The 13,591-nt window shown below is 41.6% G+C and overlaps 1 protein-coding gene across 5 annotated transcripts in view; it reads right to left on the reverse strand.

The window, feature by feature from the left end:
• LOC134909856 (amine sulfotransferase-like) overlaps positions 1-13,591 on the reverse strand; it is a 455,842-nt gene that overhangs the window by 15,655 nt on the left and 426,596 nt on the right. For 3 of the 5 annotated variants that reach the window (XM_063917179.1, XM_063917178.1, XM_063917180.1), the window contains one exon: positions 9,389-9,569. In XM_063917179.1, coding sequence (XP_063773249.1) covers positions 9,389-9,569 — 181 coding nt within the window. Of the gene's footprint in view, positions 1-2,527; positions 2,685-9,388; positions 9,570-13,591 lie in introns of all 5 variants that reach the window. The other 2 variants (XM_063917181.1, XM_063917182.1) reach the window with 2 other exon arrangements.

Consider the following 13,591-nt stretch of genomic DNA (forward strand, 5'->3'; position numbering starts at 1 on the left):
ACCAGCTTTCTATTTACAAACTGTCGACTGCTTTTGCCTTGCTTGGCTTTGTGGACTTGTGCATATATACAGACTGTGTGTCTCTATTGCTGTTGGTTTCCAGACCAATCTCCGGAATTACTATTGCCTATGTTCACTGCGTAACTAGAAATTTTTCTCCCCAAGCCAAAAAATTCTTCGGCCCCCACCCCCACCCCCCATAATTGGCAATAGAAAAGGGACAAACATGTGCGCGCGCCGCAAAGAGGGGGCGTGGCTTTGTTGAAATGGGCGTGGTTACGCATTAAGGGGCGTGGTATTGCAGGAAAAGACTACCTCATACCCCAGTTTTGCAACCTGCACGCCCAGACGTTGGCCACCACAGGAAAGAAAAATAATCCTGATTCATGCCCCTTACATTATTTGGCATTTTTCCTCCTTATAGTAATGCCCAGTATACATTATGCCACATACTGCAATGGCCCTTAGACATTATGCCACATACTGCAATGGCCCTTAGACATTATGCCACATACTGCAATGGCCCTTAGACATTATGCCACACACAATAATGCACACACCGTAATGCCCCCGACACACTATGCCACACACCGTAATGCCTGTGACACATTATGGCAGGAATCGCAATGCCCGTTCTACATTATGCTACACACTGCAATGCCCCTGATACATTATAGCACATACAATGTCAGTGACACATTATGACACACACCGCAATGACCCTGAGACATTATACCACATACCACAATTCTCGTGATATAGTATACAACACACCGTAATGCCTGACACATTATGACACACACCGCAATGTCTGTGATACATTAGGCCACACACTGCAATGACCCTGAGACATTATACCACATATCACAATGCCCGTGATATAGTATACCATATACCGTAATGCCTATGCCACACACTGCAATGCCCGTTATACATTATGCCACACTGCAATGCCCCTGAGACATTATACCACATACCACAATGCCCGTGATATAGTATACCACCCACCATAATGCCTGTGACACATTATGACACACACCGCAATGTCCATGATACATTTTCCACACACTGCAATGACCCAGAGACATTATACCACATATCACAATGCCCGTGATATAGTATACCACCCACCATAATGCCTGTGACACATTATGACACACACCGCAATGTCCATGATACATTTTCCACACACTGCAATGACCCTGAGACATTATACCACATATCACAATGCCCGTGATATAGTATACCATACACCGTAATGCCTGTGACACATACTGCAATGCCCGTTATACCCTATGCCACACACTGCAATGCCCATTCTACATTATGCCACACTGCAATGCACCTGAGACATTATACCACATACCACAATGCCCGTGATATAGTATGCCACACACCATAATGCCTGTGACACATTATGACACACACCGCAATGTCCGTGATACATTATACCACACACCATAATGACCATTACACATTAAGTCCTACAGTAAGGCTTCTAATTACTTTTAAATTACCTGCTCGTTGCCAGGGGTTTCATGCTCTTGGTTCCATGCACGGTGCCAGGGGTTTTCATGCTCAGGGTGTCATGCTCGTTGCCAGGGGTTTCATGCACTGGGTGTCATGCTCGTTGCCAGGGGTTTCATGCACTGGGTGTCATGCTCGTTGCCAGGGGTTTCATGCACTGGGTGTCATGCTCGTTGCCAGGTGGTAGTGCTTTTGCTAGGGCTGTGCTCTCCCACATATGCCCCCAGTGCCAGATATTCCCCCATAGTGCCAGGTACTCACATGCCCCCAGTGCCAAATACAGCCCCTTCCCCCCATGCGCCAGGTACACATATACCCCCCAGTGCCACATAAGCCCCCCTCCCCCTGTGCCACATATGCCCCCAGTGCCACATAAGCCCCCCTCCCCCTGTGCCATATATGACCCCAGTGCCACATAAGCCCCCCCTCCCCCTATGCCGCATATGTCCCCAGTGCCACATAAGCCCCCCACCTCCCCCTATGCCGCATATGCTCCCCCAGTGCCTTCCATGCTCCCCCAGTGTGCCCCCGCTCCCCCCCTGTTTTGTGTTGGAGGGACACGGAGGAGGGCACAGCGCGCGCCTCTCCTGTGTCCCTCCGTCCTGTGTCTCCGGCGGGTCTGTTAAAAGAAGTGACGGCTCGTGAGCCAATCAGAGCTCACGAACGGCACTTCCTTTATTAGACCTGCCGGAGACGCAGGACGGAGGGACACGGGAGAGGCGCGCGCTGTGCCCTCCACCATGTCCCTCTTTACAGCAGCGGAGGGAAGGAGACCGCAGATTGACATGCAGACGGCTCGTCCGCATGTCAATCTGCTAAATCAGTAGCGCCCCAGCAGCCCCTCGCCCCCAAGCCACTGCGAGGACTGCGGGGGCAGTAGTTACGCCACTGGTTCACTGTCATCAGTTGCATTACTATCGTCTGCATATTTGATCCTGTTGCCATTGGCTTTCAGGCTGGTCATCACTGTTGTTATTTTCACTTATTTACAGATCATCACCTGTGACTGTTATTATACCTCCGTCAGCTTCTTTGCTCAAACCATCATGATTGGTTCCTATCCTTCTCGTTCAGGAAATGCCAGATCCTAACTTGCAAAGGAGGAGTCAAGTTAGGAATTTCAGCCAAAGATCCTTCTTCTCGAGACCTCATCCTCCCTGTAACATTGGAAATACAGAGTGGATTATATACCTTTTCTGCTTTACTAGACTGTGGGTCTGCTGGGAACTTTATTACACAGGCTGCAGTTGATAAGATCCATCTTCCTGTTTTAAAGTTGTCTTGCCCAGTTTACCTTACTACCGTGGATGGTTATCATATTGCCGAGGGTTCCATCAACCAGCAGACTAAGCCAGTGGTACTGGGAGTGGGCTTCCTCCATTCCGAGTTCATTTAACTTTTGGCCATCTCTAAAGCCACTCATGAGATCATACTGGGCATGCCCTGGCTTCAAATACACAACCCACAAATCAACTGGTCCACACAACAGCTCACAGCATGGAGTCCTTCTTGTTTCCATTCCTGTTTGGCTCAAATCTGTCCCGTGAGATCTTCAGGGTTAAAACCCCAGTCTGGACTTCCTGTGGCATACAAGGATTTTGTGGACATCTTCAGTGAAAAGGCAGCTGACGTTCTGCCTCCCCATCGAGAATGGGATTTTCCCATTGATCTACTCCCTGGGGAAAAACCCACCCAAAGGAAGCACATATCCTCTCTCTGTTCCTGAGACCCTCGCTATGAGTGAGTACATAAGAGAAAATCTGCAGAAAGGGTTCACCCGTCCTTCCTCATCTCCAGCTGGAGCGGGGTTTTTCTTCATCAAGAAAAAAGACGGAGGATTACGCCCCTGCATCGATTATCGAGGTTTAAATTATATTACTGTTAAGAACAGCTATCCTCTACCCTTAATCATGGAACTATTTGACAGAGTCAAAGGTGCCAGTATCATCACTAACCTAGATCTCCGTGAGGCTTATAATCTCATCAGGATTCGAAGTGGCGATGAGTGGATAACCACCTTCAACGCGCACGATCGCCAATACAAATTTCTAGTGATGCCCTTCGGCCTAAGTAATGTCCAGGTGGTATTCCAGAACTTTGTCAATTAAATATTCCGAGACATATTGTACAAGTATGTGGTAGTCTACCTCGATGACATCCTGATCTTCTCTCATGACTTGGCCTCCCATCGCCAACAGGTGAAAGAGTTTTTTTGACGTCTTTGACAGAATTATCTTTATGGTAAGGTGTCCAAGTGTACTTTTGAAACTTCATCAAAACTGAATCCATTGCTGTTGCTGTTGGTTTCCAGACCAATCTCCGGAGTTACTATTGCCTGTGTTCACTGTCATCAGTTGCATTACTATCATCTGCATCACTGTTATTAATTTCACTGGTTTACAAATCATCACCTGTGACTGTTGTTATACCTCCGTCAGCTTCTTTGCCCAAACCATCAGTATTGTTATTGTGCTTCAGTGACTGTTCATACCTCTCTGCGCTAAATAAATATCATTGACCACGACACTTCTACAGCCTCCTTGTTGCCTCCAATGTGGCAATAAGTAATCTCAGTTTTCACATCCTTATCAATAATCTTTTTCAGCATACTTTTTAAGGTTTTGTTGAACCTCTCTACCAACCCATCCATTTGGCAATGATAAACTGTGGTTCTCAGGTAAGTAACTTTAAACATTTGTACTAGCTATATAGCTATTGTGTTGGTTGACATTATGCAAAGATATTGCCTCAGTATATTGAGTAGCATAATCCAAAATAATGAGAATCTTTTAATGACCTTAAGCAGATTTTAACAAGGACTCAACCAGATCAGTGTCTATCCTTACAAATGGGACTTCTATAAGAGGCATGGGCACCAGAGGACTCTTAAAATGGGAACTTGGGTCATGATACTGGCACTCAGTGCAGAAATAATAATATTCAGACACATCTTTAGACACCCCGGGCCAAAAGAACTACAGCAACATCCTCTCATTGGTCTTTCCAACCCCTAAGTGTCCTGCTGTGATGTGACCATGAGGTCACAACTGCAGCCAGCATATCATCAGTATGGCCTACTGGCACTTTACCATTCATACCTGTGACCGTGCAGGATTACCATCATTTTCAAATATGGGGAAAGTCTCTCCTTATTATAGCAAACATGTACTAATGAAGGAAAATAAACAATGATAAAAACACCTCAAGTCACCCAGCTGGGGAGGTCGCTGCTGTATTTTCAGGGGCCACTCCATCTCTGCCAAGCTATCCATCCCTGCGAAGGAATGAGAGAGCAGCTGCTCCACCAGCCAGCAGCACCGCCAGCTGCACCAACTCCGACTGGGGGTGAGTGCCCATATGCGCTGCAGTTCTGCTCTGGAGTAGCTGATCAGTGCTGTCACTGGGCACATCAACCACACAAGGCGCACAAACATTCAGCACTGCAGCACAGAGGCAGCCATCAGCGCCATCACATTCACCATCAGCAACCACCAGCGATGTCATATGTGAATTTCACAAGGGTAATTAAGCTTCCTGAAGCTAACAATGCCTCTACATGGTTATCATCCATACAAATCTCACACGTGTTTTTCGCGCTCAGTCGAAGTTACAACAGTAAAGGCTATTAAGACATTCTGTGACATTGACAACTTGCATGGGTTCTTGAACATTTGGGAAATTAGCAACTACATGTACTGGCATGCTACACCTAAAACATTTAATCACATGATTGTCAAGACTTTTCAGCGGCTGAGACCTTTCAGGCCCATCGTTGGATCAAGCGCTCACAGACTCTTCATTTTTTAGTTCTCTTGACTGGCCAGGACCCTTTTCCCACAGAACAGTCCAACTAGGTTTTACAGGAGTGTGCTGTCATGGATCTAGAAGCTGCTGCGGTACAGCCAATAGTTACTCTGCCGCCAGATACCTTTCCATTGTCTTTACTAGTTGGTCAGCTGTCTTAGGATCCCCATGGCTCACCCACTTGCGCAAAGCCCCGGGCAGAGACCTCAAATAATGATCCATGACAACTCTTTCCAGTATCTGAGGTCCAGTTAATGTCTCTGATTGTAACCATTTATTGGGCATTAGTATGAGGTCATGCATTTGTGAGCAGGGAGGTTTTTCTATATAGTACACAGCGATGTACACATTGTATTCGGACTGGATAACTCCCAGGCAAGTCAAAATTTCTGTTTTTAGTTTTCAAAGTCCAAAGCATATGCAGTGCTTAAATCAAAATAAGCTTTTTGAGGCTTGCCTGAAGAAAGAGAGCCAGCAGGCCAATTCTCCCGCTCAGCGATCCTCTCAAATGTGGTCAGATTCACCTCCACATCATCAGTCTTTGTCATTTTTTGAAAAAAATTACCTGCCCATATGGAACTGGAAGTGGTCAGCATATTTGGGGAAGCATTTCCAGGCCCTGCTGCGATATGTGCACCACCCCTGAGTGCTTTCTTGTTCATGTATATATATATATATATATATGTCCAAACGAGACACGGCACTCAGGAGACTTGTGCAGGTGTTTTGAAAGTCAAACATTTTCAGGGTTACCACCCCTTCATCAGGACCTCACCAACATACATATCTAACAAGACAAACACCCCTCATATAAATCATACTCACCTGTCCCGGAGCGAGTAATCAGGTACAATCACCGCCGCTGGTCTGTTAGTGTCACTCCCGGCAGTGTGGGTACGGTAACCATGGGAACCACGACACGTGTTCCACCAGGACCAACTTCCAATCCACCAGGGTGCAGGAAGGAAACCAGAACACGGGAAGCCTTCATAGCATCTCTTGGTGACAGGGGAATATATTATAACATTTTAATACATATTTTCAAGAATAAAACATACAAATACATACAGATAGCGGATAGGACATGGTAAAATGAGCCACATCACTGAAGCCAAACTCAATTATACCATCAAAAGTAGCAGCATAATACAAAAGGAAAAACCCAAATAAATCATAACATGTTCCAATTTATCTTATATTGAGTCCATTAGGGAAAATTGTTCCCAACCTCATAATCCATTTGGATTCCTTAATCAACAGGCTTTTTTCCCTGTCACTGGCACGCAGTGACAAGGGAACATGATCAATCATAAAATATTTCAATGATGTCAATGGATGATTAAATTCTTTGAAATGTCTGGCAACTGATCGATTAATTTTACGAACCTATGTGCTGCCATTCCCTCACTAAACTTATGAGTGGTTTGGTCCACGTAGTAAAGACCACATGGTCATACCACTATATATACCACAAAGGTTTAATTACAGGAGAGAACATAGCGTATATCATAGGTCTTATTAACATGAGGATGTTTGAAAGACTTGCAGGCAATCATGTGGCTACAAGTAGTACATTGGCCACACTTATAGCAGCCTGGTGGTTTAACATATACATCGCTAGGACTAGATTTATTTTTACCTGTAATGTCCACCCGCACCAGTCTATCCCGTAGATTATGGCCCCTTCTAAAAGTGGTAACTGGTCTTAATTCACTAAAGTAAGACAGATCAGGGTCAGATTTTACAATGGGCCATAAGGCCTGGGTAGCTCTCCTAACAATCGGACTAGCTGTTGTAAAATCAGACACCCAAGGGATCATTTTTCCATTGTTCTTCTTGGATGGATTTAAGAGATCACATCTAGGTAATAGCATCACCTCCTGTTTCTGCCTTCTTAAAGCCATCAAGTCATACCTCCTAATCTTAAACTTACCAATCAAAATATCTATTTGTTCAGACAACTTAGAAAGGTCATTTGTGATGCGCGCAAACCGCATCATCTGTGACCTTGGCAATCCTTTCTTCAGGGATTCTGGGTGATGACTTGATGCAGTCAAGAAGGTGTTCATAACTGTTAATTTGTGGTGAATGGTAGTTTCAAAAACACCATCCTTCAACAGTATATGAACATCCAAGAAAACCACTTTGGTGGCACCATACTTGTATGTAAATTTTATGGGCGAATCTAATAGATTGATCTCTTCCACAAGCACTACAAATCTCTCCTCACCTCCTGTCCAGAGCAGAAAAATATTGTCTATATATCTGGTATACCAAAATATATAGCCATTGACATTTTCCAAAAACATTTTATCCTATTGTAAAAACATGAAATTATTGGCATACGAGGGGGCCACGGATGAACCAATGGCACACCCTCATAGCTGTAAATAGTACTGCCCATCAAACAGGAAATAATTCCTGCTTAATGTCAGATCTAAGAGGTGGAGAAACAGATCATGATTGAATAACACATCAGAAAGATATTTTTGTAAAAACTCCTCATTGCTGACATAAACTCAATGGGATCCGGTCTGAAGATCGACAGTGTCTTGGTCGACAATGTTTAGGTCGACCACGACATGGATGGAAGGTCGACAGGGTTTCTAGGTCGACATGTGCTAGGTCGACAGGTCTAAAGGTCGACATGAGTTTTTCACATTTTTTATTTTTTTTTATTTTTTCATACTAAACAATCCACGTGGACTATGATTGGAATGGTAAAGTGTGCCGAGCGAAGCGGTAGCGGAGCGAAGGCACCATGCCGAAGCATGGCGAGTGAAGCGAGCCATGCGAGGGGACGCGGTGCACTAATTTGGGATCCCGGTCACTTTACGAAGAAAACGACAAAAAAAAAATCCTCATGTCGACCTTTAGACCTGTCGACCTAGCACATGTCGACCTAGAAACCCTGTTGACCTTCCATCCATGTCGAACTAGTGACTGTCGACCTATAGTGGTCAACCTAAACATTGTCGACCTAGACACTGTCGATAAAACGAACCACACCCAACCTCAATGTGTGGTATAGACGTATGCAAACTTGATGCGTCAAGGCAACACATGAGGGTACCGGAGGGAACATCACGCAATTCCACTAGTTTATTTAAGAAAGAAGTTGTATCCTTCAAAAAGGATTTATTTTTGGAAAGTAACGGTTGGACAATGCAATCGAGCAGTTGAGACACAGGCTGAAACAAAGATTTCTACCCAGGCCTTATGACCCATTGTAAAATCTGACCCTGATCTGCCTTGCTTTAGTGAATTAAGACCAGTTACCACTTTTAGAAGGAGTCATAATCTACAGGATAGACTGGTGCGGGTGGACATTACAGGTAAAAATAAATCTAGTCCTAGCAATGTATATGTTAAACCACCAGGCTGCTATAAGTGTAGCCAATGTACTACTTGTAGCCACATGATTGCCTGCAAGTCTTTCAAACATCCTCATGTTAATAAGTTTAGTGAGAGAATGGCAGCACATAGGTCTGCCATACATTTGGTGCTGTTAGGTCGTAAAATTAATCAACCAGTTGCCAGACATTTCAAAGAATTTAATCATCCATTGACATCATTGAAATATTTTATGATTGAGCATGTTCCCTTGTCACTGCGTGACAGGGCAAAAAGCCTGTTGATTAATGAATCCAAATGGATTAAGAGGTTGGGAACAATTTTCCCTTATGGACTCAATAAAAAGATAAATTGGAACATGTTATGATTTTTTGGGGGGTTTTCCTTTTGTATTATGCTGCTACTTTTGATGGTATAATTGAGTTTGGCTTCAGTGATGTGGCTCAACTTACCCTGTCCTATCCGCTATCTGTATGTATTTGTATGTGTTACTCTTGATAATATGTATTAAAATGTTATGATATATTCCCCTGTCACCAGGAGATGCTATGAAGGCTTCCCGTGTTCTGGTTTCTGGTTGTTGGCTATGGGCAGATACTATTTATGTTTCATCTGGAAATAAGTGACTACTGTATCAAATCCAAAAGTAAAGTACAGCACATATGTGTTAATACGTTAGTCTTTTGTCTTATTTATACTTAACCTTTACGGAGAATGCTTCCTTTACTCTGGTCTACCAAATCCTCTGGAAAAAATGTATAATTAGCTAATGGATCTTGTTTCATGTTTTTAAATGTTGCTTTCTCCACAATTCTGTTCACTGCTTGGTCATCAAGCTTCACATCCAGTAACTGGCATATTTTCAGAACTTCAGATCGTAGATCCTAGAAAAACAAATGATCTTTATTTGGTTAAAATACTTCTTAACCAGAAAGTAAATGGATATGTGCAAAAAGGCACCCTTATAACAAAGATGAGTACTAAAAAGTGTTTATGGATAAAAACACATTACTTTAATATTCACAATTGTGACAAAATGACATATTAAAAAACATAAAACAATATTGCACTAGTCCCAATAGATTCTCACCCTCTATAGGATTTGCGGTAGGCCGAGAGGCTTTTATGCAAAAGCATTCCGGTCCTAATGGAGTTGGTAAAGCACCACCACACAAGGCTTTTTCCTCTGGAGGCTGAGTAGGGAATCCAGATAGTGCATTCAAGAAACGATATCCATGTCGTCCAAATGATGCGTTTTGGAGAAAACTCTCCTTTTTCAAGCTTGGATGACATGGATTGCTGCTAAACAGATATTTATACCCCTTGTAATTGGACCAATTACTCAAATTTCCTCAATTTCCGGAATCGTCTACCGGAAGTGACGAATGCGTATCACCGCTCCCTTCTGGTTACGTTCTGTCCATAAAGTGCTTTATATACAACAAAACATTCTTAGCAGAGTGTCAAAGAATCAAAACATTTCCCTTGATTAGACTAGACAAAGCAAGGTTTGTTATATATCCGTATTTCCCAAGCGGGTGATTTCTTCTTCCTTTTTAGATAACTGGAAGTGACGCATGCGTTCCACCGCATGCGTATCACCGCTAACTTCCGGTTATGTTCCATCCATAAAGTGCTCTGTACTCACTAACATTTTTAAGAAAGTATCAAAGAATCTTTCATTTCCCTTAATTAAACTGAACAAAGTACAGGCCTATTGTAAATCCATATTTTACAAGCAGGTTATTTCTTCTTCCTTTTCCGATCACCGGAAGTGACGCATGCGTTCCACCGCTGCGTTCCATACGGGGGCCATTTTATAGAATAGATTCCAATTTCCAGGAAATGACTCATGTGTTCACTGAAGCATCATATATAGGGACCGCCTTATTTAAATGAGTTATCTTCACACTTTCAATGTCTGGAAACTTCATTTATCACAATTCTCCACTCTAATTCATGCAGAAATGGCATAACTGTATAGAAATGATTGTGATGCCATCACTGTTCAACCTGCCTTAGCCGCACTTTGTATTCCAGGCCAATCCATCCCTAATAGCGGGAGATTGGCATCACGCTTCATATATATCCTCATTCCAGTTTTTCGAACATAAAAATAAGGGAATAATAAAATGATAATTAGTAGGATATTCGGATTTACATCCAAAGGTGCATAATACTAAAGGGTATACTCCACAGATCATAAAATGCATCCAATAAACAATTATAAAATACATATAAAAAATTATTAAAATATGTACTCATTCTAAGAACCATTTTAACTCGAAATCTGCATTAGGGCCTTTTGGTTGCAGAGTATCTAAATTAAATATCCATCTCATTTCACTTTTTGCAAGTTTCTTTTCTGTGTTTCTACATCTCCAATTACCTCTAATTGATTGGATACCTAGTAACCTTTTCATCCCTCTTTCACATTTCCCATGGACCAAAGAGAAATGTTCTGAAAGAGGATGGGTACTTAGACCATTTTTAATGTTAGAAACATGCTCCGCAGTTCTAGTTTTTAAACTCCTAGTGGTTTTCCCGATGTATATTTTACCACAATTGCACTCTATAAGGTAAATCACATTCCATGAATGGCAGGTAATAAATTCCTTTATTTTATACTTTTTTTCCATGTACCACAAACTCTGTGGTCTTTCTTTCTATCTCACTTTGTGTAGTGGATTTGCACATAAGGCATGCTCCACAACGATGGAAACCTATACTTAATTAGCTTGCCCCCTTTTAGTTTTTTAAGGCACTTTGTACCAAAATGTTTTACAAAGATGATGCCTTTTTATAAATAAATCTAGGTTGGTCTGGTATAACATCCTGAAGGATGGGATCATTTTTTAAGATTCTCCAGTTCTTTCTTATGGTGCCTTCAACCTTCTTATGATGGGCCCCATATTTAGTAATGTAGGCCCATTCATAGCCGTTATATTTTTCAATGGATTTGGGTTTTTCTTTCAAAAGTTCTTTCCTTTCGATATTCCTGATTTTTGTTTGGCTGTTTCTAATAAATGGTCTGGGTAACCTTGCTGTTGGAAACGTATAGTCATTTCCTCCTTTTGTTCATTTAAAGTGCTCTCATTAGTGCAATTCCTTTTTAGCCTTTTGAATTGGCCCAGAGGAATATATTCCAGCCACCTTTTATGATGTTGACTCGATATCTTAATGTATGAGTTAGAGTCCGTGGGTTTTCTATGTGTCTTAGTGCAAATTTTAGTATTTTCTATGAAAACAACCAAATCTAAAAAGGCTAAAGATTCCATACTTTTATTAAAAGTCAATTCTATATTAAAAGAATTCTGGTTGAGGGCTTTGCAAATTTTTTTTAAAGATGCTTCTCCCCCCTGCCAAATAAAAAACACATCATCAATGAACCGCCACCAGCATACCAGGTCGGTTCATTGATGATGTGTTTTTTTTTATTTGGAAAGAAGGAAAGAAAAAGTAAAGAACTTTTGAAAGAAAAACCCAAATCCATTGAAAAAGATAACCGCTATGAATTGGCCTACATTACTAAATATGGGGACCATCATAAGAAGGTTGAAGGTATCATAAGAAAGAACTGGAGAATCATAAAAGATGATCCCGTCCTTCAGGATGTTATATCAGGCCAACCTAGATTTATTTATAAAAAGGCATCATCTATGAAAAATATTTTGGTACAAAGTACCTTAAAAAACAAAAAGGGGGCAAGCGAACGAAGTATATGTTTCCATCGTTGTGGAGCATGCCTTATGTGCAAATCCACTACACGAAGTGAGATAGAAAGAAAGACCACAGAGTTTGTGGTAAATGGAAAAAAGCATAAAATAAAGGAGTTTATTACCTGCCATTCACAGAATGTGATTTACCTTATAGAGTGCAATTGTGGTAAAATATACATCGGGAAAACCACTAGGAGTTTAAAAACTAGAACTGCAGAGCATGTTTATAACATTAAAAAGGGTCTAAGTACCCGTCCTCTTTCAGAACATTTCTCTTTGGTCCATGGGAAATGTGAAAGAGGGATAAAAAGGTTCCTAGGTATCCAATCAATTAGAGGTAATTGGAGTTGTAGAAACACGGAAAAGAAACTTGCACAAAGTGAAATGAGATGGATTTTTAATTTAGATACTCTGCAACCAAAAGGCCCTAATGCATATTTCGAGTTAAAATGGTTCTTAGAATAAGTACATATTTTAATATTTTTTTATATGTATTTTATAATTGTTTATTGGATGCATTTTATGATCTGTGGAGTATACCCATTAGTATTATGCACCTTTGGATGTAAATCCGAATATCCTACTAATTATAATTTTATTATTCCCTTGGTTTTATGTCCGAAAAACTGGAATGAGGATATATATGAAGTGTGATGCCAATCTCCCGGTATTAGGGATGGACTGGCCTGGAATACAAAGTACGGCTAAGACAGATTGAGGAGTGATGGAATCACAATCATTTCTATACAGTTACACCATTTCTGCATGAATTAGAGTTGAGAATTGTGATAAATGAAGTTTCCAGACATTGGAAGTGTGAAGAAAACTTATTTGAATAAGGCGGTCCCTATTTATGATGCTTCAGTGAACACATGAGTCATTTCCTGGAAATTGGAATCTATTCTATGAAATGGCCCCAGTAAGGAACGCAACGGTGGAACGCATTTGTTACTTTCGGTGATCGAAAAAGGAAGAAGAAATTACCTGCTTGTAAAACATGGATATACAATAGGCCTGTACTTTGTTCAGTTTAATTAAGGGAAATGAAAGATTCTTTGATACTTTCTTAAAAATGTTTGAGTACAGAGCACTTTATGGATGGAACATAACCGGAAGTTAGCGGTGATACGCCTGCGTCACTTCCGGTGATCGAAAAAGGAAGAAGAAATTGCCCGCTCGGGAAATAC

The sequence above is a fragment of the Pseudophryne corroboree genome, chromosome 4 (genome assembly GCF_028390025.1).
Source record: "Pseudophryne corroboree isolate aPseCor3 chromosome 4, aPseCor3.hap2, whole genome shotgun sequence".
NCBI lineage: Eukaryota > Metazoa > Chordata > Amphibia > Anura > Myobatrachidae > Pseudophryne > Pseudophryne corroboree.